This window comes from Diceros bicornis, chromosome 1, assembly GCF_020826845.1.
Source record: "Diceros bicornis minor isolate mBicDic1 chromosome 1, mDicBic1.mat.cur, whole genome shotgun sequence".
Lineage (NCBI taxonomy): Eukaryota > Metazoa > Chordata > Mammalia > Perissodactyla > Rhinocerotidae > Diceros > Diceros bicornis.
Genome location: NC_080740.1, coordinates 89,020,520 through 89,047,346, shown reverse-complemented (window position 1 = coordinate 89,047,346; position 26,827 = coordinate 89,020,520). Strand labels below are relative to the sequence as shown.

The following is a 26,827-nucleotide window of genomic DNA, read 5'->3' as shown; positions in this document are numbered from 1 at the left end:
GGAGCTGGATGGGAATGAACAGAGGAAGCAGGCACTGCCCCAGAACGAGCACCCTACAGGGCTCCAGAAACTTCATCTTTCAAACTGCAAACTCCATTCACACTGGAATCTTTTCAGAGCCATGTTCTCCAGAACCGAAGACTTGCGGTCTTGGGGACATCTGCTGTTTGCCTTCAGCGTGGTTCCAGGCTCCTTCTCCCAGGCCCATCTGAACAGAGTCTTGGTTGTGGATACCTTGGGGTCAGAGGCTGGCTCTGTCCCCTCCGGCAGATGAAAGGCAGGCTGTGGGGAGGCCCTGGGTAGGACAGGCGGGCCAGCTGGTGTACCGGCCGGGAGATGTATAGCCAGACGCCCGGGTTCGGTCCTGCCTCTGGCTGATCTTGGGCGAGCTCCTGGAGTGTGGCCATCGCATCTGCGCAGTGCGGAGACCTAGAGTGCTTATTCACCGGGTGCTGTGAGGCTAAATGAGGTGGTGAGAGGCAAAGTCACTGCTCAGTGAATGCTGGCAGTGGCTGTCTGTAACAGGGGCCCACTGTTGAGTGGATTTAAACCATGATACACGCCGATGCTCTCAGCTCAGTGCCGGCACTTACATCACTGTGGGACATTAAAAACCCCACCCAGCACCCCAAAGTCATGAAATTACTTCGAAGCTCTCCTTGATCTCTAGAACAGCGGTTCTTAACCCTGGCTGCACCTCCGAATGGCCTGGGGAGCTTAAAATGCCCATTCCCAGGCCACCTCCAGGTGGTGAGGTGCAAATGGTTTGGATGGGGCCTGAGCAACAGAACTGTGAAATGCTCCACAGGTGATTCTGGAGTGAAGCCAGGGGTGAGAAATCCTGCTCTAGGGCAAATGGGCGTCCTCTTAATGCCCAGCAACTTTTAGGGATGGCATCTCCCCATTGCTGCCCATCTCTGCATGGAGTCCCCCAGACCCTCTCAACCCCACTTTCAACTCCCAGATTTAGAGCTGCTGTGGACACTTGGTCCTGACGGCTTTCCTGCGCCTCCTCTCCTTGCCCTCTCCACAGTTTACTGTCAGGCTCTACTTAGTCGCTTGGGATTCCTTTGTTGTTTTCCCCCATTGTCCAGATTTTCCCTCTCAAAGGAGTGCTGGGAAGCTAGAAATTTGCCGAGAAAGGGGATCCAGTCCCAGCTTCTCTCTCAGCGACAGCATCCTCTTCCTCCTCATGGGATCATCATCACAGGACTTTCCAGTGTGACTCACCCCCTGGCGAGGAGGCCGGGGCAGCTGAGGGCGCTCTGCTGGGTTCCAGGGCTTCCCGAGCACGTCTGAACATGAGCCTGAGTGGCCCCGAGGGACAGCCGAGCCCTCGACACCTTCTCCTGCCTCACCTGACAGCTCCGTGGGGAATGGGTTCCTGGCATCCTCCTGCCTACATTCTGGACCGACATTGTTATTCAGAGTTTGTCTCCTGAGGTTGTGTCCTCTGGAATTTCAATAGAGTCGATGTTTTCATCTCTATTTTTAGCTTTTTTTTTTTTAATTGTTCTCTTGTTATCATCTTTCCTGGAGATCGTGATTCAAATACATTTTCATTAGAAACGGGAATAAAGGGGCAGAACTTGTTGATTGCAGTCACACATGATGGAACGATTTTCTGACCCCTGGAAACTAGCCAGAACGACTCCCCCAGGCCTACTAGTGTGGCCAGGCTGACTCTGCCCTGCGCTGGAAATGGCCTGCTGGTCTGTGGTTTCCATTTGATGTTATTGCAAAGAAATAAAAGGACAAGGGAAGGAAAGTCACGACCTAGGGTTCTCCATTTACCCCTTTAAATAGTCACAGCAAGACCGTAAGGTGGATTTTATTGTCTCCATTTTACAGATGAGAAAACTGAGGCTGAAAGAGGGGAACTGGCTTGACCACATCACAGAAATAGTCAGGGGCAGAGCTGGGGTTTGACTGCTGTTCCTCGCCTGCACAAAACCCTTCAGAATGATCTCTGGCTTTCAGGATGAGGATCATGCTCCTTCGCTGGGCACTGAAGTGCCCTCATGACCGGGCCCCCTGAGAACCTGGTGGCATTGTCCCCAAAGCTCCTTTCCTTGCACACTCTAACGCCTTCTCTGGTCCCCAGGTCTTCGCATGGACAGTTCCCTCTACCTAGAAGCGCTAGTTCTCTTCCTGCCCCTTTTCTCCTCCCAGTGAGTAACTCCTACTCACGTTCCAGGTGTGGCTGAGGTGCCACTCCTTAAAGCCCTCCCTGATTTCCAGCTCCCCTCCCCGCTGGGTTCAGGGTCCATCTTCCCGGTGTCATTGGCCTGTGTCACAGCACCGACGGCCCTGAGGGTAGGGACTGGGTCTGGTCTACCGCGTTCCGCCCCGCCCCCACCCACCCGGAATCAGGTGCCCTGTACAAGGAGCCCCAGTGGATGATCCACTCCTGCCTGTCCGCCGCCGAACCAGGGCCTCTGTCCAGCTTGCCGCAGCTGGACAGATCATGTTTTACTCCTAGCTTCCTCGACTCCCTTCCTGACTTGGCCTCCGAAATTCAGAGAGCCAAGTTCGCGGGCCCAAGTCGGTTGCCTGGGGCCACCTGCCGTCAGCCCGGGGGAGCGCCCGGCTCCCGCCCGCGATCTTGCGGGCAATGCTGCGCCCTGGCGGCCCCTCCGCGCTGCGCTGCCTCCCCGCCCGCCCCGAGCTCCGGCCCGCCTGACCAGCAGTCTACGAGCAGATAGCGTCTCCATCGCCTCCGGCGCGGAGCTGGAATCGAGGGGAGGGTCGGTGATTGGTCAGTACCCCCAGGGCTGTGAGTGGGGACCTGCGAGTCACCCTGGGAGTGCCCGCTTCGAAGCCTGAGCGGAGTCACTGCCCACCCCTGGGGGGGCTCGAGAAGTGGCAGCGGCCTCAACCTCTGACGTTACTCCGTGGCCTGAACTTGCCATTTTTCTGTCTAAAATGCATATAGGTGCATTCCAGAAAATCTAAGAAACGGAAAACTGTAAAGAAAATAAATATTACCTGTCAACCCAGAGGCAGCAACTGTTAACCATTTTGGTGAATATCCTTCTAATTTGTTTTTTATACATATCAATGCATTTATTACTACAAAATTGGGACTATAATCTAGACATTTTTTTAAAAAATAGCATTTAATATGTCCTAAGTTCAGAAATAGAAGTCAATCTGGAAAATGAGAAAAGCATAAAGGAGAAAATTTAAAAATCACTTATAATCCCAGCAGAGACAGCCTTTTTTCTCAATTTAGTTTATATTTGTGACAATCAACTGTTATTTATCCATGTCTATTTATCTTGCAAGAATTCAAATCAGAAATTAAAAAAAAATGTCGTAAGGGAAAATTCATTCTTTCTTATATCTTGGATTATCCCACAGTAGTGTACACTTTCTTTTTTTCCTGCCTGCAATTTCTCTAGAAACATCCTCCAATCTTCCCCCAACACATTCCATCCATATGGCCCCCATGGGAGTAGCCAGGCCTTCTGTGACCCTGAGTGTATTCATCTGTGGGATTAATGCTTAGAAGTGGAATTGCTTAAAAGAGGGCATGTGCTGTTATAAGTTTTGATAGATACTGCCAAACTGTCTTGCAGAGAAATCATAGCAATTTGCACGCCCACCAGCAGACATGTGAGTGCCTGTTTCCCAGTGGGATCACCAACAGAGTGTTGTCAAACTTTCAGCCCCCTGGGATCACACAGAGTAAGCTTAGCTACAGTGTGCTGAGTGTGCCCAGTGCCCAGCACCAAGTTAAGTCTATTTATTTATTTATTTTGTGAGGAGGACTAGCCCTGAGCTAACATCCGATGCCAATCCTCCACTTCTTTCTTGAGGAAGACTGGCCCTGGGCTAATATCCATGCCCATCTTCCTCCACTTTATATGGGACACTGCCACAGCATGGCTTAACAAGCTGTGCGTTGGTGCGCGCCTGGGATCTGAACCGGCGAATCCCGGGCCGCTGCAGCAGAGCGCGCGCACTTAACCGCTGCGCCTCCAGGCCGGCCCCAAGTGCTGTTTATTAATACTAGCTGAATTCTGGTGAGGAAAGTGGTATTATCTTCACTTTACAGATGAGGAAACTGAGGTTTAGAGAGCTTAGGCTGCCTCAACTCACAGACCTGAACTGACTCCAACGCCAGCATTCATTCTCACATCCACCCAGTGTTCTCAATCTTGAACGTATCAGAATCACTCAGAGGGCTTGTTAAAAGGTGGCTGGGCCCCACCTTCAGAGTTTCTGATTCAGCCTGTGGAGAAGGCCTGAGTACATGCATCTCTAGTTCCCAGGAATGCTGATGCTGCTGGTCCAGGGACCACACTTTGAGAACCATTGCTTCTATTACTCTAATATGGGACCCTATCAGGACCTGACCTTGCTGCTCTACCTTTGCCCTTGGTTGGGTGCTCACTTGAACTCTACATGTTTTACAAACCTTTTGTTTGTGTGTATGTGGGAATGTGAATATATCTTTCATAGTCCTTTGAATGCACCAAGTTAGGTTTGTGGCAAGCAAGTTCCCTTCAAGGCTGTTCCCCCACCTTTTTATGGAGATGATGCTCAGAGGAGCCCTTAGGAAAATTACAAGGAGTAATGCATGCATGCATGGAAAAACAAACAAACAAAAAACTCTTTGAAGATCATAAAATGCTCTTCCAAAGCTAGTTATAAATATTCCTACTGATGGAAAAGCTGTGAAGTACAATTGGACAGGCTGGGACTGAGATGGTGGTTGGGGCACCGTGTGACACTAGATAAGTCAGGCCACTTCTCTGAGCCTCGAATTCCTTCTCTTTAAAATTGGGGATATTACGGGCTCCTTGAGGATTAAACAAGCCCCATGTGTATTGTCCCAAGCACTCTTTGTGCTCCAGAAGCTTCAGGGGCAGTGGTGTCCTCAGAGACAGAAGGGCTGGTCCTGGAACAATGGTTACAACTTGGTTGCTCGCAGCCATTTCCCCTCTAGATTCCCAGGGATAATGTTCATTTCCAGCTCTGTTTCCAGAAAAATCTCATATTCCCTGCTCCCTCCACATCCTGGTGATGACCTCTCCGTGAAACAAAATGGATTCTTTTCCACAACTGAAACTGTGAAGACACCTTTTCAGATTCCTGGAAAGAGCCCAGGCTGAACCCAATGACCACATGGACCCTTGGCTGGTGCCAATTGTCCCAGGTGCTGGAGATATGGCAGTGGACAAAGCAGAAATCCCTGCCCTTGTAAGCTTATTAATACTGTGTCCCTAAGTACGTCAACATTGAACTCGGATGTTTTCTTGGAATCTGGTGAGGGGTAAATACGCAAATTCATAGAAAATTGTAAGTTGGTCTGAAATTGACCCAATGAAGCTCAGATCTCTGGGAATCCCAGGGATGTGGCTATAGCCGGAAGTTCGCAAGCTGTGACGTGTACAGGGATCTTGGGGCTCCTGTTACCCCGCAGATTCTGGCTCAGTAGGTCTGGGGCGGGGCCCAGGAACTTGCTTTTCCAACAAGCTCACAGGTTGCTGGTCTCTGGACCACTCTTTGAATACCTAGGGTTTAAGTGACATCTTATGTCATCACTACCAAATGTAACCTTATTCATCTTCAGCTTTCAGTGAAATTCTGAATACACAAAGGAAAAACTAATTTTATTAGAGTATTCTAGCCGTTACAATTTTGGACAGGGATGTAGGTTTGGGTGTCAGATCTCAGCTCCCACTACAGATTTCAAGTGACTAGGGGCAGCCTTGAGCAAGCACTTCACTCCTGGAAGCCCCACCTTTCTCATCTGGGAGCAGAGACTTTTCCCACCTCCGTCTCGTTCAGGCAAAACCTTAATTGTTAGACATTTAAAAGGATGGATTCAAGTGTCTCCATGTGACCATTTTAATCTGATATTTGTAGTTAGGTTGTGGGTTATCTCTGGGGAAGGTGCTGGGGTTCTGAAATCTTACCATTAACATTGATATAGTGGCATTCTGAATGCATGTCCGGTGTCTCTAGATGGATATACGATGGGCACCCCTTCACTGAATGCACTGCTGTGTGGGGATTATCGTGTTTAATCTTCATAACAACTCTATGAGGCAGATTCAATTATCCTCTTCAAACAACCAAAACAAACAAAACTGAGGGTCACAGAGAACGTCAGGAGCCCAAACACATATTTTAAGAGTGGGTACAAGCAAGGCTGTACCGGCTCTGCCTCTTAAACCCGAGCTCGGGAATACATTTAAATAATTTCAGTGACGAACAGAGTCACGGTAGCGGAACAGATGCAGAGACACGACCAAGAAGGTTAGAATGCTCAGCTCTTTATTACGTCTGTTAATAAGGCACTCCCCAGTCTTGGGTTAATTTAGGTTTTCTCTGTGAATGATGGCAAATGTTAGTTCCACATTAGAATCTGACAATATAGAAGCAAACTGACCTCACCACCACCTGCAGTGGGGGTGAGTCACCAGGGTCTAAGGCAGAATCACAGGCCCCGCGCTCATAATGAACGTTTCTGGAATTACACTGTGTGGGGCTTGGGTCGGGGGGGCTCTATGCATATGGTGTTGAAGAAGGTGGAAGACTGGCAGCCAAAACTAGAAATATATTTCCCGTTAAAGGCATAATACAAAAATATCTCTCCATTTAGGCATTACTGATGGTAGCCAGATACTGAGTTTGAATGGAAGGTACCATCAACTGTAACACAAAAACTGTATTATCTTTTACATACAAATAAAAGAGAGGATTTATTTTCATTCTGAGTTTATTTAACATTTCATCCAGTTGAACTGAAATAATACATTGATTCCCACACTGGCAAGACACCGTGCTAATACTGAAATAAAAACTGCCAGTCAGTAAATACGTACAATCATAATTCTTCATATTACGTTAATAGAAATATGAATAACTATTTACTTTTACAGGCTTATTGCACTCCATGTGGACTTTTCTCCAGAAAAGGTATTTCTAAGAGATCAGCAAAGATTGCCAATCTTGGTTCATTTGTTCCTTTTTATAAACCATGATTAAACTATACAGTTAATATTTCTATATAAAAAGCATCAAGAGTTGGAAGCTTCAATAAATAATGTTTAAAAAGACACATCTCCATGTTCATTATCCCTTTTATACCGACGCTTTGGTCATATCTTCCTGGTGTATATAAAATTTCGGTTAGTTCGTCAATCTTCCAACCAGTCATTAATTTTTCAACGAAGGTTAAGATTCTGAAATGGAGCTACCGATTAACCGGGGGTAAGAACTCTGAGGTTAGCCGGGGTGGGTGGGGTAGGCCTCAAGTGCGTTCGTTTCTTACTAAAAGCGCCCTTTAAGCACCTCATGGAGATCTGCCTTGAAATTCAGGCTTTTTACCAGTTTTTAAAGAGAAGCATCGATGGCAACAAAATACATCCAAGGCCAGAAGGTCATTGGGAAGCTATTTTGCTTCAAATGGTTTAAGACAGAAAAGTCTAAATGAGAAAATTCTGGTGGCACAAAGGAAGGCTCAGAGAAGCCCCAAGCTTCATATCCATTGATCCTTTTAGAGAAAAGAGAAACACAGACACAAGGCACGCTATGTTTTCTTTATGAGGAAATTCAGTTTGGTCACATTGTCAGGAAAAATCTGTCAAAACTAGTTTCTACATTTTTCTCACAAGTCTCTGAATTACAAATTGAATTGAGTGGTCTACACTCAACAACCACCTTGTGTATGCCTTTGAACATCTACAGACTTGAAACATAATCTGTTACATTAAATATATTATATGTGAAACTACTACAGATGATGTAAACAGTGGTCCATGGATTCATTATTCTCAAACAGGCTGGAATGTAATATACATCATTCAAGTAAAATTCATTTAGTTACTGATTCACATACACATTATTTCTGTATCTTTATGAAAGCCAAAGAAATCTATAAGCTCGACAAGAAAAGACATGTAGTTAGCTGGAACTGTGTTCTCACTGCTAAAAAAAATCTAACTAGATTCCACTCAGTCATACTGCATTGGTTTTGAACATACTTCCAAAATTTGACATCTGTAAATATCAGTTACTTGATGTAAATAATTGACTGTAAAGTCAACAAGTGCAAGGCAGGATTAACATCTTCATAAGAATGTAAAACATAAATTTAAAAGTCAACCAAAGAACCCCAACAGCAATATGAAAGCATCTAGTTGCTGACAGCGAGGACGGCTCGTCACACTTGACTTTTGGGAGGTATATGAAGGAGCTGTTATCCTGCAGATCCAAAAGGCTCACAATCTACCTCGGGGTGCCCACCGCCCGAACTGGAAGCAAACTGCCCTAATATTTATGAGTCATTTTTTACCGTTGAGCATCAGAACTTTTGTGTTTTCCCAAATCACTGCTGAGATCTCCGTGATTTGAAACAAGAATGGGATTAAAAATTCATTATTTTAAACAGATTTCCTTTTCACGGACTGATAATCAATAAATATTTATTGAGCATATACTGAACATCTACTCTATGCCTAGCCATGCTTTTTAAAACTCTGGGTGAGGACTGGGATATTGTGTTTGAAAAACAATTACTATAAAAGCTACAGAAAGGGTATTTCTGTAAATTATACCGTGATTCTAATGTAAGGGAGCCAACGGGTGCCGGGCACCTGGCCCACACCAGGCGCTGTGCTATCAGGAGCAGCTTGACTCGAAAAGGCTCCAGGGGGTCTTTGAAAGGTTTCTATAACTGGAAGAACCCAGGTGCAGCAGGATCTTCCTCACCTACACGGCACCCCCAGGTGTGCAGTTGGCGGGGTAAGCCGTCGTGGTCTCTGTCCCCACGTTACAATCCCTTATTAAAGTACACGCGTCGTAATTCAGGAGAGGTCTCTCGGATCTTGGCTTGCAACTCAGCCTCCAAGCTTGTCACAGACATGGAACTGGGATAAGGGAGACATGACAGGGTTATTACATGGGCAGAGGCGAGACCTAGAACCTGGAGAGGGCAGAGAGAGGACCAACCCGCCTCCCCCAGGACTGTGCAGTAAAACAGAGTCCTGTTTGAAAAATGCTTCATGTGCCTAGAAAACAAGTATCCTGTTCCTTTCAGAAAATCCACGGTCACTAATAATCAAAGAAATGCACCTTAAGAACCCAACAATTACTAAAAGCTAAAAAAGCACTCATCGCTGGCAAGGACGTGTGGCAATGGCACTCTCAGACCCTGCTGGCATTGGAAAACAATTTGTGGCAACGCCACTTCCCAAGGAAAACTGTATAAATGTTCACCACTAAGGAAAAAAGATGCTCTCAGTGGAATTTTTAACACTAAAAACTCATTTGCACTATGTGCTTTTATCCATTGTATTATATTACATGCGTACTCTAAAGCTTTTAGAAAACACTACAATGTATGAGAAAAGCATCCCCAGTAGTCCCACCACTGAGAGGTGATCACTGTTTGTCTTTGCTTTATGCATTTAAAAAATGTCTTGAATGTATTATATGTATATACGTATTAAAACTTATCTTTTTGTTATAAACGTACACTTATCATATAAAAGTATGAAGACAAATTGTCCAGAATGCTTACTACCGGAAAAACTGTTAACATTTCAATGTTTAGTCTTTTAAAAAGATTTGGTCTTTACTATAGTGGAGACGTGGTAAAATATGGGGTAAAAAAGGTAAGATATAGATTCATAGAGATACGCAAAAAAAATAAATAAAAAAATTATGAATATACAAAAAATACAGTGGCTATTTTCTATGTAGTGGGATTTCGGGTACTTTTAAAACGATGTTGCTGATGATAATGATAATGGCTATGACTTATTGACCATTTTTTTGCCAGACATTATGCATTTTAATCGTTATGAAAACCCTGAAAGTCGGGTATTATCCTCATTTTGCAATTAAGGAAACCAGAGATGCAATTGAGATTTGAAGCCAGGTCTTTCTCGACCCAAAAGCCATGTTCCTAACCATTAGGCTATACTGCCTCTTGGTCCTTCTGTTTTTCCATCCATCTATAAGTATCTATAATTACTATTAATGTATTTTAAATGCCAAATCCAATTTTGGAATTAAGGTTATTCAAGCTTTACTGGATGATGAGGAATATCCTTTTTTATATTCTAGGGGAGTTTTTTTAAACTGAAATAATCTGTTTCTTGACAGTTGAGTAAAATTCACCTATAAAACCACCTGGTTCTCGTGTTTTCTTTGTAGGAAGAAGTTTAAGTAATACTTCAACTTCCTTAATGGCTATAAACCAATTCAGACTTTCTAATTTTTCAGCATTGTTAATATTTTTCTAGGAATTTGTCCGTCTTGCTTGTTTTTAAATCTATTGATATAATAATGTTGGTACTATTCTCTTATATTAAGCTCTGTTGAATCTATAGTTATGCCTCTTTTTCATTCATAATATTATTTGTGCCTTTTGTTTTGATTGATATCACAAGACAATTGTCTACTTTGTTACTATTTTCAAAGAACTAACTTTTGACTTTGTCGATCCTCTATTTTTTTTCCTTGTTATCTATTTTATTTATTTCTGGTCTTATCTTTTTCCTTTTTCGTTCTCGGGAGTTTATTCTTTTGTTCTTTTTTAAACTTAAGTTAGACATGTAGTGCATTGATTTTCAGGCATTCTTCATTTCTAATATAAACATTTAAAGCTATCAATTTCTCCCAAAGCAGCACTTTTGCTGTTCCTCACAAATTTTGATAAGGAGTGTTTTCATTACCTCTCATTCATGCAGGAGAATGGATAATTGTGGTGTATGTATACAATGGACTATTATATAGCAGTAAAAAATGAAATGACCTACAGCTACATGCAATAATGTGGATGAATTTTAATTATATGATGTTGAATAAAAAGAACAAGTACCAGAAGACTATATATAGAATAACACCCTTGTCTAAAAAGTCCCCAAAGGGACAAAATGAAACAGCAACATTAGACATACATATATATGATGAAAATTTTAAAATGTAATTTCACAATAAACATGAAATTCACAGTGGTTAAATCTGCAGGGGAGGCAGGGAGACGGGCTGGGAGGAAGCCACAGATAGATGTAAATTATGGATAGTAATTTTATTCATGGGTGGGGCAGTCGATTTACGGATGTTCATTATATCTTTTATTTTAATTATTTGATTTATCTATTTTGATAAAATAAAATAGGGTCACCCTTGGACCAACGAAGACAGTGTGTTATGAACCAAGAAATAGGATTAATCCTATTCTATGCAACTGACGAGGAAGAAGCAAAAATAAAAACAAACACACAAACAAATCTATATGTCAAAAAACCAGACTAATAAGCTTCACTTTTAAATAGAGGAGGATAAAAAAGTGTTCTCGGCCTCCCAAATGTAAAACCATGTGCTCTCCAAGGGTATGTGACCTCATGGCACCAGTAGTTATAGAAAACTAATTTTAATTTCTGTAACTAGAGTTTAAATTCATAATAAAAACAAATGTTAGAATGAACATACTGTTTTTCTCATAACACTTAAAATCTAGGTCTATGTAGGAAGCTTCTTTATGGATTTTCAAATCCTTTTAATCTCAAAACTATAACAGCTACATTTATTACGAGTTTCCTTGGCCTCAGGCACGGTCCTCAGCATTCCACATACACTAAATCTCTGAGTGCAGGGTCACCCGCTGGACACTGGTATCCCGGTGCCATGCACTAGAGAAATAAACTCTTCTTATGCGAAGCCTGAGATTCTGGGGTTTGTACAATTCAACAGCATGAGTGTTCCTCTTCGAGGTGAGGAAATGCATCTGTGCTGGACTTAGAGAACAGGTCCTGAAGGGCCTGCCCTCTCCAAAGGGGGCTTGGCTACAGGCATCAACTCCCCCCTTTAGATTTAACTCACTCCTTAAGAGCAGTGGGGGTCAAAGACAGAGGGGCAGAGCAGACAAAAGCTGGAGTTGTCATCAGCTGGAGGGCCCTGAGCAAGTCAGCTCTGGAACAGCACACCTCATCCCGCACCTACTTTGAAAGCCTAAGGCATTAAAGCCCATGTGTCTGGGACCTGTTGGCCCGTGCAGGGTATGACGAAGGCAGGAGCCTGGTGACACAAACAAAAGCAAACAACAAAATGCCGCCTCTCTGCGTCTTGATGTTCCGTCAGGAGGAGGCTGAGACCTAGATTAATACGACGCTGGTCTCACGCCTGTCAATCTAGGTCTTACATCAAAAGCAGGATTCAAGGGCAGCTTGGAATGAAAGACACATGCACGATAAGGCTTTTAAGGCTAAAAACTAAGTAGGCAGAAGGGAACCAAATAGTCTAACCCCCTAAGCTGCGTGTGTATAATTGCTGCCCTGGGGTCGAACTTCAATTCTAATATGTCGGTATTGTAGATGCATTTGCCAATGGGTTGGACGACAATGAAGCACATTTAAATTTTTATAAAAGCAAATTTGCACCAGAGTTAACCTGACTCCTACAAAAGAATGAAGCGTTTTCAAATGTAACAGTGGCAGGTAGAAAGGAGCTGGGGAAAGAGAGTTTTGATTAAACAGATGTGGGTCTGATTTCTGCCTCTCTCTCCCTTTTAGAGACCTTTTGAGTCTCGACTTCCCTACCAGTGAAATGGGATGACAGCCCCTGCGTCTTCAACTGGTCTTTAGGATTAAAACTCATGATCATTCTGAAGAATAACAAATACATACCTTTTCTGAGGAAACAGAGCACAACACAGAGGTGTAGCAAATACCAAACTTAAAAAAAAAAAAAAGACAAATCAGAGCATTTTGAAATGGTCGACTTTTTGGATTCTTTTTCCATTTTACTTTTATAACAATCCTCTTTCTTTCGAGCATTATATGCCTCACAAAAACATGTCCTGTTTGTGTAATTTTATTACCAAAGACTCCCAAAATAATTTTTTTTAAAAATCAAAGAGATATAGGAGTTTAAAAAAGAACCATGCAAATAGCCCAAATGTAAGTTTCCCCAAATGACAGTTTACTTCTAGCTAATTATTGGGACCATAAGTTCCAGAGGTTCTGGGAAGGTCTCATTTTCAAAACGTGTGTCCCGTATTATCCACCCTTTCCCTCACCTTTCATATGCTATGTATCTTTAAAAAAGACATTAATAATATCAAAGTAATTCTACTCACCAGAAGCCAACTAGCCCAACTTGAATAGGCGCGCTCATCCACGGGAACCTCTGTATTGAGAAATAAATTATTTGAATACTTTCCACACAGGCTCTTCAAGACAATGTCTTCCGCTGGTTAACTGGAAGGAACCTCTCCATGTTACAAGATCCAGATGGAAGGTGATTAGTGACTGACGTCTGGGGTTAACACTGCAACAAGCGTGTTAGTTCTGACTTCCTGCAGCCCCCCTTGATCTGCCAAGGAATGCACATGCAAAGACCAAGTGGCTTCTCGTTTTTCCCCCTTGCACATATAATCTGAGTGACACTTGGCTGTACACAGGAGGTGGAGAAATTGCTATCATTTAGTTATAATTTATCTCCTGGCTGGGGAGGCAGGATAGCCTGCGGCCCAGGCTGGAAGACAAACAAACCTGCGCTCAGGTCTCTGCCCAAGGGGCAGGGGAAAGGGCAGAGCCCTACCTCTGTAAGCTTTGGTTTCCCTCCCTGCTGAGGTGGATCACAGCAGCTTCCTAAAGGCATGTGGGTGAAGATACGCCAGACAACATTCACAAAGTACAAGGCGGGACGTAGCAGAAACCCAGCAAACATTCCCCCCTCCTCCCGTGCATCTTTCCTTTCTTGGTTTTCGTTGCTGTCAGTATGGTTAAGACTACTGCTGGCATAAACAATTTTTGACTGCCACTTGTTTTTTTTAATGCAAATGGATAAGTTGGGTGGTCTTTTGGAGAGTAAGTGCTGTTAGATTTTTAGTTTTCAAAAAGGAGTGGTACCAAAATACACAAGATAAAGGGCAGTGAAATATACAGTTACATACAAAAGGCCACTGAAACAGCTGCAACCAACTCGTGAGTTGGTGTAAAGAAATCAGCCAACTTAGTTCAGAGTCAACACAAGCTGTTAAAGGAGCATGGTCCCAAAGTGGCTTGCCTGAGAGGCGTACCCTGGTCCCCGAGAAGACTCCTCTGGTGAGAAGGTACATCACACGGGTTAACGTGGGGGGAGAGAAGCGTGGACTGGAGAGGAAGGGAGAAATGTGGTCAAGAGGAGGCCGATTCACAGAGCTCACACAGAGGGCCCAGCCCTCAGAGAGCAAGAGAAGAAAAGACTGTCTCTTGGGCGGCTAGCTCCATGTGATGACCAAGGATTTTCCCAAGGAGATGGTAAATCCTCACCCCAGCACATTCCCGACGTGTGACGTCTGTGCTGGTACACAGACTTGGTGCTGGGAAGGCAAACCAGACACTGAAGGAGATCTTGTGGAAGGATGACCTTGAGCCCATGAGAGCAGCCTCCTCACTTCAAGTGGATTCTTGTCTGCAGCAGACGGGGCTCACCTGTTATCCCAGGCAGCCGCTGCGTGCAATCTCAAAGCAGTATGTGCGCAGACTAAAGGCTGACTGTGGCTGGCACGGACGGTTTTGTTGGAAAGGCTCTCGGTAATGACAAGGACCCTGGAGAATTCTGACTGATCCCACGGAACCCAACCTGGACGTCATCCCTTCTCCTGACTCCTCTCCAGCACCCCATCCTGCCTAATTCACCTCTACTTCTTCAACAGAACTTAGTCTGAGACAGAATTAGCGAGCTGTGAATGTCTGGTCTTCCCCTACATACTCATAGAACTCCTTGGGGTAAGGACATGTCTTACGCAGCACAGAACTGTGCAAACAGAGAGTATTTTAAATAAAAGTTTAAATGAATTAAAGACAGTAATCACATGTTTAAAAGATATTCAATGAGGTAAAAGCTTAAAAAGTTAATATGACTCTAAATTCTTTCTCCTCCCAATGATCTTTTTTCTAATAGCTTTGATTTATGATAAATTTTACATACTTAATGTGTACAATATAAGTTTTGACATATGTATTCAGCTGTGAAGCCATCACCACAATCAAGCTAATGAACATATCCATCCCCCTAATGCTTTCTTTGTTCCTTGTGCCCTCGGCAACTCCTCCCTCTTCCCTAAACTCTGCACCCTGTTCCCTGGTAACCTCTGATCTCTTTTCTGTTACTATAAATTAGTTCGTATTTTCTAGGATTTTATATACAGTATCTACTCTTTTGTGTAATTATTTTGAGACTCATTCATGTTGCTGCATGTATCAACAGCTCATTACTTTTTATTGCTGAGTTAGGTGTTCCATTGCATGGATACATCACAATTTGATGACCCATCCTCTTGTTGATGAACATCTGGGTTGTTTCCATAAAGCTGCTGTGAACATTTGTCTTTTATGGACCTATGCTCTCATTTCTCCTAGGTAAATACCTAGGAGTGAAATGGCCAGATCATACGGTAAGCATATGTTTAACTTTTTAAAGAACTGCCAAACTATTTTCCAAAGTGGTTGTACCATTTTACATTCCCACCAGCAGATGAGAGTTTCAGTTCCTCCACATCCTTAACAACACATGTTATAGTCAGTCTTTTTAATTTTAGCCATTTCAACAGGTTTAGTGGTAGCTAATCTGGTTTTAATGTGAATTTCCCCAATGACTAAAGACACAGAGCATCGTTTCACGTGCTTATTTGATATCTGTATATATTTGGTGAAATGTCTGTTCAAACATTTTGCCCATCTTCTTATTGAGTTTTTTTTTGAACGAGTATTGAGGGTTCTTTTATATTCTGGACACAAGTCCTTTATCAGATACATGCTTTGCATAAATTTTTTCCCAGTCTGTTTCTTGTCTTTTCATTCTCTTTGTAGTTTTCAAAAAACAGAATTTTAACATTTTGATGAAGTCCAATTTATCAATTTTTCTTTTATGGACTATGCTTTTGGTGTTGTGTCTAAGAAATCTTTGCCTAACTCTAGGTCTCAAAGATGTTTTATTATATTTTCTTCTAGAAGTCTGACAGTTGTAGGTTTTTACATTTAGAGTTTATTAATCATTAGGAATTAACTTTTATGTATGGTACAGTCAATTCCCTACATATGACCCACATCCCAGGATGTGACCATCCACAAGTCTCCCCACGGGCCATGCTCTGTGTCCTCTCTGAGCTTCTGTAGAGCATGGCCATTGGCCAGTCCTCTTCACGTCTCTGCCCACCTACTGCAGTTGGGGGAGACACCTTCTCTACTCCCTCTGAGCCCCGTTCTGTAGTCACCACATGTTGGAACCGCTGCCCTGTGCCTCTTCCCATCACTGTGCTATACGGTCCCCGAGAGCAGGGCTCAGGCCCTGTTCTATGACTCTAGCACTAGCAGGCTGCTTGGCATGCAACAGGCATTCAGCACAGGGCTGCTGAATAAACGAATGAATGAACAAAGAAAGGCTACTTTCACATTCAATTAGCAGACCATTCTGGAAATCTGAGTAGACAGAGCAGTCCACCTTTATTACAGGAATATAGAACTAGAACTTGAGGAAGTGGAACTATTATCTCACCCAAACCATATCAATTTTGTTCCCGATAAAAGAGCCAGCGAGGTAAAGGGACCACAGGAGCTCTTCTTCAAGAAAGCTGTTTTTGAAGCACCAGATTTTAGGCAGTGAATTTTTTGGTTTACTGCAAAGATTTCTGTGAGTCACCTGCCCACAGCTGACGCTTTTTTCCAGCAATCCACTCGGGCAAAGATAAGGCGCAGGGGGAAGGATGAGTCATGTTGAATGCTCCCCAAGCTCACTGTTTAAAAAAGCCAAGAATGTTCAATTTGTTTCATGTTTGCAGAGGAGTTTGGTCATGTCCAAGCTTAAAGCCCAGATAAGTACACCCTTGCAGAGAGGCACATCTGGCCGCTGGAGCCGTGGGAACAATGAGAGGGCCGACCGAGGCGGACGCTACCCACATGGACATTCTGAGGTGCAGAGGAAATGATCTCTGGGAACTTGGTAGAGAAGCTCAGTAAAGCCTGCCTTTCAAAACAGCATGTGAAAGTGCTTTGGAGATGGAAACATACGGATGTTAATATAAGCCACCTCTGCCTACGTTTTAGTAATGGCTATACTATCAGTTAAGTCCTATGGTCTTCTGCCCACGTGGACAAAATGCAGTATTTCAGTGAAACAGCAACCTCAACCTTGAGAGTGGTACGTGTGTGTGAGTGGCTCAACAACATTTAGCCACTACTTTTTCAAAGCAACATCCTCCACTGAGCTCTGGAGTACAGCTCCAACCAGACGCCCTGGAGCTAGTGAGGTGCTCGGACCGATCCGTGAGCTACTCTGATCATCTCTCTCAACCTCGTGACAGGGGTTCTGAAGCCAGAGGCCCCTCCGGCACCAGATGGGATGGGGCAGGCAGAGGGCTTCTTTGGGAAGGGTAAGGAAGTGGCACATCTCCAAATTATTATTGAAGGATATGGTATCAAGCAAAGCTAAAAACCACAAACTAACATGAGGGAGGAAAACAAAATATTTAATCACTTATTATTGAGAAAAAGCCTAGGACAGTGGGGCAATGGTAGGCTAACTGCTTGTATCATTTGCTGGTTCCTTCAGGTAAGAAAATGCCAGGCTGTGTCAATAGCAATTTCCATCTGTGCCAGCAAGAAAATTATGCAATATGCTAACTCTGTCTTCTGTCCAGTGTTTGTCACTGAGAGATTAGAGTAACTGTGGCAACTATTCCAACAACACTGAGACCCCAGGAGTTCAAAGGCATGCCTGAATTGCGAGAATCAAGTACCAACTTCATTTCATATGTTTTCCCCGGTGACCTATCTTTTCAGCATTAACGTAGGTCCAAATGCAGACTTTCTTATAGAATTTCTGGAAGCCCAAGCCATGATCAAGATACATGTTAGCAGCCAGAGTGTGCCCAATGTCCACAGGCTGGAGCCAGACACCACAGAATAATGTCCCACCAGAAGAGGCAAACACCAAGATTCAGAGCCTCTACTCCAGAGCCACGCTGCTAAGACCCTCTGCTAACTGGGGGTTGGGTGGCATCTGAGAGGCAGAGAGAAAGGAATGGGAAAGCTTCAACAGGGGGGATGTCGCCACTGAAGGTGGCCTCTGAACCGCTTTCACAGTCACCTGCAAATTCACGGCAACCACAACCCTGTTATCCTATTGGTGGAATGATCCGCATTCATTACTCCTCTTTTGCAAAAGCTGTCACTTTTATGTCAGACAAACTAACCTGATAAGATGACAATTTCCAAGCCTTGTCTCCACCTAGAAATCTGATCTTGCTTTAAAAACCTGATTTTGCTTAAATTCAGCAGGAGGGGGAGGTTAGGTTTATTAAATACATTTTTTGATTCACTGTTGCTCCTGAAGTTGGCATGCCAATACCTAAGAATTAACACCCAGGCAAGTCAAAAGGTTGCATGGGTCAACATATGCCCCTGTGGAAACACTATAATCCTAATGACTGATCAGATCAAGAGCCAGCAGAGAAGAACACAGGGCATCCATTCAATGTCCGCAAAGTTATGGACCCAGTGGATGGGCCACTTACTACTAGCATCCTGGAGAATGATGTTGATGGCCCCCCTTCTAAATTCACTTGACAGGCTTTCTCCCTCACAGACCAAATCCCCGCCCATAAGTAAAGCAGGGAGGGATAGAGGAAAGCACATCAATTTTTTTCAGATTTTCTGAAAATCCTCAAGTGTTTACACAGCTTGATAGTTTAAGACATAGCCACTGGTCCAGTACATAAACCAACCCCTTAGCAGCTTTAGAGTTTTTATTTTCTAAATGTTGTGCCAGAAAGTGATTTTGGCAAAACTTTTTCATTAATCTCCAAAATAAGAGTTACTGAAATAGGTAAACTGTTAAATGAGGCCACAGTTACATGTTGGCTTACACTAATAGCTTTACTGCTTAAATACATGTAACTGTTTTGTATTTTTGTTTAATCTTACAATGAAGGCTGTCAGAAACCCACAAGGGAGATGGATGAGGACTCAGAGGGCTTCCTGGGGTGGCCCAGGGGTCAGTGGATTCCTCCTGGGAATGCTCCAAGGAGCAGTGGGACCGTTCAGTCACTGCAGAGCCACTGTGACACTAACACTTCACATCGATGTGGAAGATTGCTCGAGGAGGAAGTTCAGGGAATATAATTCTTCCACATCCCCAAGGCTTCCAAGAGAGAATATGAAGGGGTGCTGAAGAGAAGGTCCCCTTTCCCTCGCATGGGGTTGGTGTATCGACATGTAACAACCTGGCTGTGTGGGTCAAATGAGGCGCTGGACATTACTGTTTCTTCATAGCAAACTTCTTAGCTTAGTTTTTCTAAAGATGTGATTGTACTGAAAGTGTTTATGAAGGGTTCACTTAGTGTTGGCCTTAGTTTTCCATCTGGGGCCCACAGGTAATATCACAGGTCAGTGAACATACCTGATGGATATTCAGAATTCTCCTAATCACTGAAATCATTCAGGAAGTGTTTTATCTGTGAACTATGTCCTTTTTTCAAAGCTTTATAGTGTCCCCTTGATGTTACCATTCTGTTTCTAAGACCCAAAACAATTTACCCCAAGAGAACTTCAGTCTTTTCCTCAATACACCTGCTCCTCCAGTGAGGACCCTGACCTGTTTCTCCTGGCAGGTCTAACGGTGTCACTTTCCAAACAGCAGGAGCCAAGTGAGTCACCCTATCCCCATCGTCGCCTACTTGTTACAAGAATTGGAAAACTAAAGTGAAGCATAAATACTGTTGCATTAAATCATGGACGCCACAGAAAGCAATGTAGAGAGAATGCATATAGTGCACCGAGATTTCTTGGTTACCATTTCATCCTGTAATATTTTCAGACCTTGAGGGAGGCAGCTAATAATTAATGAATTATTAAATATGATCACCAAAGAAAAATACATTGCGGCACTAAATTCAGTGTGCCACGAAGCTGCAACTCCAAATTATTTCTCCATTTCTGATAGTTTGTATAGAGAGTTACAAACATATAATTCCAAATTCACACCACCTGTTCATCATTACCTAGCAAGGCACCCAGTCGATGATCAAGATAAGTGTGTAACTGAGTTGTAACCTCTCAAGAGAAGTGGGCAGCAGTCTGCATTTATGAGAGCTTTTTCAAATATCTGAGATTAGAAATAAAATGGTCCTGCAAACATTTTTTTATTTACGTAAATGTCGAAGTGTCACTGTCCGAATTCTTTACTCACTACTTATGTAGGAGGAAATATACTGTATAGTTTGAAGTCTGAAAATGAATTGACAGGATTGAGATACGATGAATAGAACTGCGGCTTACCTTTAGAAAGGCTTTCTTTTCCAAAGTGTTCATGATAAATGGAGGGATGGCTGGAAGTAAAAATAGATACACTTAAATCTTCATTTAATATCTATTTTCAGCTCACATTTTTTTTCAACAATTTCAGAAAAGACTTATATCACTTTTAGGCTATTTTCACACTAGCAGAGTGAAGCTAATTGCAATAATGCTTTAAAATACTTCAGTATTTAAGAAAAAATCCACTGTGCCCATTTTCTAGATTTTTGAAAAATAATGTAATGCTCTTTGCCAGGCAGAAAATTTTATAATCTTGAAGAGAGTTTACATTTAATGTTAAGTACACAACAGGACAAACATCAGGACCTTTTCCCCCTGTACTAATAAAACAAACACAACCTTCCCCGGGCGTCCATTCCATGTGTACAGCATACAGACCGCTGCCTTGAGTCAGGCAGACCACTTGCTAGCTGGGTGATCCTGGAAAAGTTACCTCACTTTTCTGACCTCAGTTTTGTGTTTTCCTCATCTATAAATGGAGAGAATTATACCAAACTGGCCGGGATGATTAGATGTAATAATGCCCGGAAAACGTCAGGCAGCGTTAGTGCATTTACTCACAGTTTTTATCAGACTAAACGGTCACATTCACGGCTCCAATATGTCAACTACCTTTACAGATTTCACTGGAATAGAGAGACTGCATTCTTTCTCTGGGGACTAGATAAGGTTTAAAACAACTAAGCCACTGGAAACGGATTTGTTGGGCTGGCTGAACTCCAAAGAGGAGACTCAGACTTCAAAACGGGAAAGTACAAAACCAAAAGCAAGCCCAGGGCAGAAGCTGGATTTTGGCAGATCTGGAAATCTGGGCTCTGCAGGCATGTCGGGCAGGCCCCCAGCCTCCTGGGAGGTTAGTGAGGGGTGCTGGCCCGACTCAGGGGACTCTCGGCCTACGTTTCAGGACTGTGGTTTCCACAGTGTACCCACCCCCACAGGGCACCCCACTGTCTCATGAGGGTGCTGAGGAGCTCCTTTGTTAAATCAGTTAAGGGTGGTTCCATTAGACAATCCCAATTAGCTGGAATGCGAGTATAATGCTCCTCAAACTTTTCCTTGATGCCCTTTTCTTCAGCTTTGCTGCCCACTCCTACCCGCCTCCTATGAACACTCACAGTGACAAAAGGAATTTAAAGACAACAAAAAATTGTGGGAAAACTTGAGAGCAGCTGATTAAATACTCTTTCTTTGAGAGCTTAGTCAACAGCCAAGTGTTGTTTGCATTCAGTTTAGATGAAGAAATTAAACACACTAATTTCTATTTTTTCTGCAAAGAGCACAGTAACTCCCAGGCCCTCTGGGTCCTGAGTTAGTCTCAGAATCTTCTCTAGGCTTCCTGTCTGAGGGCAGCTCTAAGAAGCCTTGGGAGTGAACGAGAGATTCTCAGAGGAAAAAGTACAATGTAGATTTTCTGCTATTGGTCATACTAACTCCAAGCCCTAGGGACCAAACTGAGCAGGAACTTGGCACACATCTTATTAATAGCTGCTCTACTCAACCCAACTTGGTCTGTGTTCCAAGGGTGTCCAATTGATACAAATAAATCTTCAGTAGAAATTATTCCTAGTCAAGAACTTCCAGAAGTTTCTTTGCAAGATTTACAAAGATCAATTCCTTCCCTTCAAGTTCTCCTCACCTCTCCTGTCACTGCCCTGGTCCACCCCGCCACCATTGTTCACCTGGAGTACTGTGACAGCTTCCTGACCAGTCTCCAACCATCCCGGAGTCACACAGTCATGGATGCATGAATCACGCCACTCTCCTTCAAAACCCTCTGTGGCTTCCTACTCCTCAGATTAAAAGCCGGGGCTGGAAAGGCCTGCCGGCTGCCCACCTTCTGCGCTCTGGGGCCTCACTCATTCCATTCTCCTGTTCCCATCTCCCTCTCTACTCCAGCTACACCTGCCACCTTGCGATGCTTCTGACACATCAGGTAAGCACCTCCCTCTCCTGCTGTTCCGTCTGCCCAGAACATTCACCCCCACACCCACTTGGCTCACTCCCTCACCTCCGCCCAGTGCTCTTCCCTGGCCATCCTGTCTACTTCCAGCCCGAGATCCCCAACTATCCTTTTCCCCTTAGGCTTTAGCACCATCTCACATATTACATATTTTACTTACTTATTTTGTTGATTCTCTGCCTCCTCCACTAGAAAGTCAATTCCACCAAGGGGAATGATTTTTTTTTCAGTTCACTGATGCAGAAACACTTGTTCAATCTATATTTATTGAATACATGAATGCATGGAAAGTTCTACTAACCCATGCCTGGGGCTGCCATGAGAATCCTGGAGATGACTACTTGTGTGATGGCTTGTTTGGCAGCATTTGCCGACTCGCCCAGGCGGTTCCCATTTTCATCAGTGACAGGAATGCCAACTTTGAGTTCCCTACAGAGCAAAACAAACAAAGAAGTCCACAGATGCCCGCGTGCAACGGCTGGAAACTGTGCCTACGCTGTGAAAGGGCAAGTCCCTACTGACCCAAAAACCCACTCAAGTGTCATTTTTGGCACTAAGAAGTCTACTTTAAATGCCATGGACAAGGTTATCCTCATATGATAGACACAAAAGTAAAATAACACTAGTAAACTTTGTAAAAAAGGGTATAGTATTTTTAATAGAAATATGACTCAAAGGGTGAATGCTAACTTAAAGAAAAGGCTAATTTCTATGCTCATGTGCAAATTTGAACAACTCTTCAAAGGAGAGCTAGCTCTAGTATGGAGCATTACCAAGTAAACTGGCTCTTCTGACACAGGGGTCACTAGCACACGGCATGACTGGATGTGTGTTAACCACAGTCACTAACACTATAATTAAAAGCTCCCATTGTCAGCCTGTCTTTTGCTATCCATTCCAAAATGCGTTTTCTCATTCTTTCTTCTCCTTTAATTTTCGACAGTTCTAAAAAAATACTTTCAAAGATATAGATTAATATTATTTTAACCCCCCCAAAAAAAACTCTAGGGGGAAAAAGAACCTTTTTTAGAGAATAAGCTTGCTTTGCATAGACCTTCTTTGCCTAGCCCTGCACAACTAAATGTAAGTGTGAGATATTTTTTTTTAACTTTTTATTATACAGAAGTAGAAAGAGTATTCTAAACCCTCATGTACTCATCAGCCTGCTTCAATAAGTAGCAACTCCTGGCTAAGCTTTTTCCATAATGGACCCATCCTCACCCCCAACGGCAGATTATTTTGAAGTAAAATCCAGATCTCATATAATTTCATCTGTAAATATTAAGATAAATTTTAAAAAGTTTCAACAAAGCTAATTATTACAAGAGACTCTACTGTCAAGCACAAGTCCTTTCCAAGAGCGCATATTAATCTTACCTTTGCCTCATTAATGGGATATTGATGCAATTAGCAGCAGCGACGGCCGCAAAGGGAACAAAACGTCCTATGAGAGGTGAGACGTGCTGCAGAAAAGAGATCCCAAAGGCATTATTTGACTTTTCCTGTAGTACTGAATTGAAACACTTGTTTCTTCTTAAAAACTGCTAAAAATGCAGAGTCCTATTTGTACAGAAACTCAGGCCAAGAGTACTTTCAAAACTTGTTTCTTAGCAGTATTTTTACACTGCCAGCATGGGCATACTGGGGCCACGTTGATGTCTAGGACATTCTGACAGCTTAGCGTGGCTGATGGGGGAGGGGGCTCAGGAGTCCTGAAGTCTTGAGTTTAGATGCTGGCTCCTCCACCTCTCCAGAGGCAAGGTCTGAGGGTGAGCATTTAGCATTTAATTTAGCACTTAAAACACACTGTCAGGCACAGACCAGGGTCTTAGCGGATGGTATTGGTGACACCCCTTCCCAAGCTTATTGGAAGATATAATTAAAACATGCAGTTGAAGATAATGATTATATTTAGAAAGTAACGGGACTTGAACTATTTTGAGAAATAATAGACACACTTAGACCCAGTCAGGTGGGAACAAATTAAGGAGCTTTACCACAGAAAGAAAAATTTGAGTACCTTGGTTAATGCATTGAGTCCTAGAGCTGTTGCTACAGCACCAGTTGTTGCAGAAACATAAGCTGTTCCCAGTTCACTGAAAAGAAAGAGCACAGAGCATAAACAATGAGTGTGTGTCAGGAAACTCAGGACAACGTTTTTTGAAGAAATGAGGGGAAAATGTGAAAGAGCATGACTAAGAATGGAGATTCCACACAACAACATTCACTATCACTTTACAGGTAGAGAAGTCCAGAGAAAAAGCAAGCAGACCCACAACAAATGTCATTCTTCACATGTAACCTGATTAAACCCCAAAAAACCAGACACAGAGAATATGTGTGTGGGGGTGAGGAAGGGAGGGAGCTGGGAGCGTGCAGAAAGCTAAAAACGTAGGGAAATGCATATTGGACTAAATGTTTGTAGTATATTGGCTTAAATAAAAAATACTTCTCAAAATATCAATTTTAGTGTATAAAAATTCTAGGAGGTCTCGGTCAAGATGGCGGCGTAGGCAGACTCTGAACTCACCTCCTCCCGTGGACACAGCCAATTTACAACTACTCGTGGAAAAATTACCCCTGAGACAGAACTGAAAACTGGATGAGAGGAACTCCTGCAACAACGGACAGTCCTAGCTGAGGTGGAAGAGGCAGAGACTCCCTTCTGGAGAGGAAAAACATCGCCTTCACAAGCCGCCAGCGTCACAGCCGCCGGGAGCAGCTCACAGGTACGCAGCCTCCCTGGAGGAGCCGGGCCCTGAGCCGGGGAGCGCCCCCGCTGTGGGCATTTTGTGGACCCAGCACAATCGACACCAGGGGCATAATATCTGACTTTGCCTGCTACTAAAGCATTGGGGAGAACTCCCAGAAAACCCGGTTCACAAAGAAACTAAAACTGGCTCTTAAAGGGCCCGCGCGCAAACTCACCCGTTTCAGAAAGCATCCTAAAATCACCAGAAAGAAAGGTGCACAGTGCTGTGGTGACAAGAGACTCACCTAATAGGCCCTGAGTGCATCTTGGTGAGGGTGAGACCTCTCCAGGGACTGGGACATTGGCGGCGGCCATTGTTGTGGCCTGGTGTGGGTGTGCTGACACAGACGCCATTGGAGTTCTCCCTGAGGCCTGCTAGCCCAGGGTCTGCTCCACCCGCTAGAGCACCGATTTAATCCAGCTCAGCCAGGGCAGGCAGCCCACCCTAGAGACTGGCCCCACCCAACAACAAGCCCTCAGGCAACGTGTGGTCCTGCATAGATTGGTGACTGGATTCTCCGCAGCCTGGCAACGGAGCCGACTTGAGCGGGGCAGGGTGTGCACAAGGAGCGGGTGGAGAGTGTGGGGCGGTGGCGGAGTGTGTGGGGCTCCCGCCGTGGAGAGACTGGGTCCGCTTGGGGAGGTCGGGGCGCTCACACGGGGCAGGACTGTGTTGACTGTGTGTGTGGACCTGTGGGCGGCAGGGCTTGTCAGCTGCAGAAGACTTGTGCTTCTCAAAGACCCACATAGGAGGTTTCCTCCACCTTCCAAAGCCTGAAACAATCGGGTGCTCCTGTGCCTGAGGCCAGCCCCACCCAGCTGCAATCCTCAGAGAGCTGACAAGAGACCTAATAGGCTAGAGGCTTACTGCAATTGTAAGGCCCTGAGCCTAACAACCTGCCACGCTGGGGGCCTACTCACTTAAAAGAAATACTGCAACACACATGTGGTATTAGAACTTACAGCCAACTGTGCTGGGGTGCCCCACACCTGATAAAGAGACTGAAGGGCCCACAACAACTACAAGCAGCTGAGCATTACAACAGCTGGCCAGGAGCATAACTCAGCCTCCCTGGGCGCCTATAGGGAGAGCTAACAGGCCACAATAGAAGGACACACGTAGCCCACATAGGGGCCACCCCTGGAACATTGAGAACTGAGGGAAGCACACTGGAAGCCTCCTAAGGCATCACCTACATAAGGTCACCTATCCAAGAGCAGGAGACGTAGCTGACCTACCTAATACGTAGACACAAGCACAGGGAAAGAGGCAAAATGAGGAGGCAAAAGAATACATTCCAAGTAAGGGAACAGGACAAAACCCCAGAAAAGGAACTAAGTGAAACAGAAATGAGCAACCTACCTGACAGAGAGTTCAAACTAAGAGTGTTAAGGATGCTCACTGATCTGGGGAGAAGAATAGATGAACTCAGTGAGAATGTCAACAAAGAAATGGAAGATAGAAAAAAGAACCAATCAGAAATGAAGAATACAATACTGGAAATGAAAAATTCATTAGAGGGACTCAAAAGCAGAGTAGAGGATACAGAAGAACGGATCTGTGAGCTGGAAGAAAGACTAGAAGAAATTACCCAAGGTGAACAGGTAAAAGAGAAAAGAATTAAAAAGAGTGAGGACAGTCTAAGGGACCTCTGGGACAACATCAAGCGCACTAACATCCGTGTTATAGGTGTCCCGGAAGGAGAAGAGCGAGACAAGGGGGCAGAGAATCTATTTCAAGAAATAATAGATGAAAACTTCCCTAACCTAAGGAAGGAAACAGACATCCAG

At 44.0% G+C, this 26,827-nt stretch overlaps 1 protein-coding gene across 5 annotated transcripts in view; it reads right to left on the bottom strand.

The window, feature by feature from the left end:
* Positions 1-7,541: 7,541 nt before the first annotated feature.
* SFXN1 (sideroflexin 1) overlaps positions 7,542-26,827 on the bottom strand; it is a 53,659-nt gene continuing 34,373 nt past the window's right edge. For 3 of the 5 annotated variants that reach the window (XM_058546237.1, XM_058546247.1, XM_058546251.1), the window contains 7 exons: positions 24,305-24,380; positions 23,662-23,747; positions 22,586-22,713; positions 20,286-20,335; positions 13,103-13,152; positions 12,651-12,698; positions 7,542-8,885 (listed from right to left, as the gene is read on the bottom strand). In XM_058546237.1, the coding sequence (XP_058402220.1) occupies positions 8,789-8,885; positions 12,651-12,698; positions 13,103-13,152; positions 20,286-20,335; positions 22,586-22,713; positions 23,662-23,747; positions 24,305-24,380 (535 nt within the window). In that variant the 3' untranslated portion in view covers positions 7,542-8,788. The other 2 variants (XM_058546242.1, XM_058546257.1) reach the window with 2 other exon arrangements.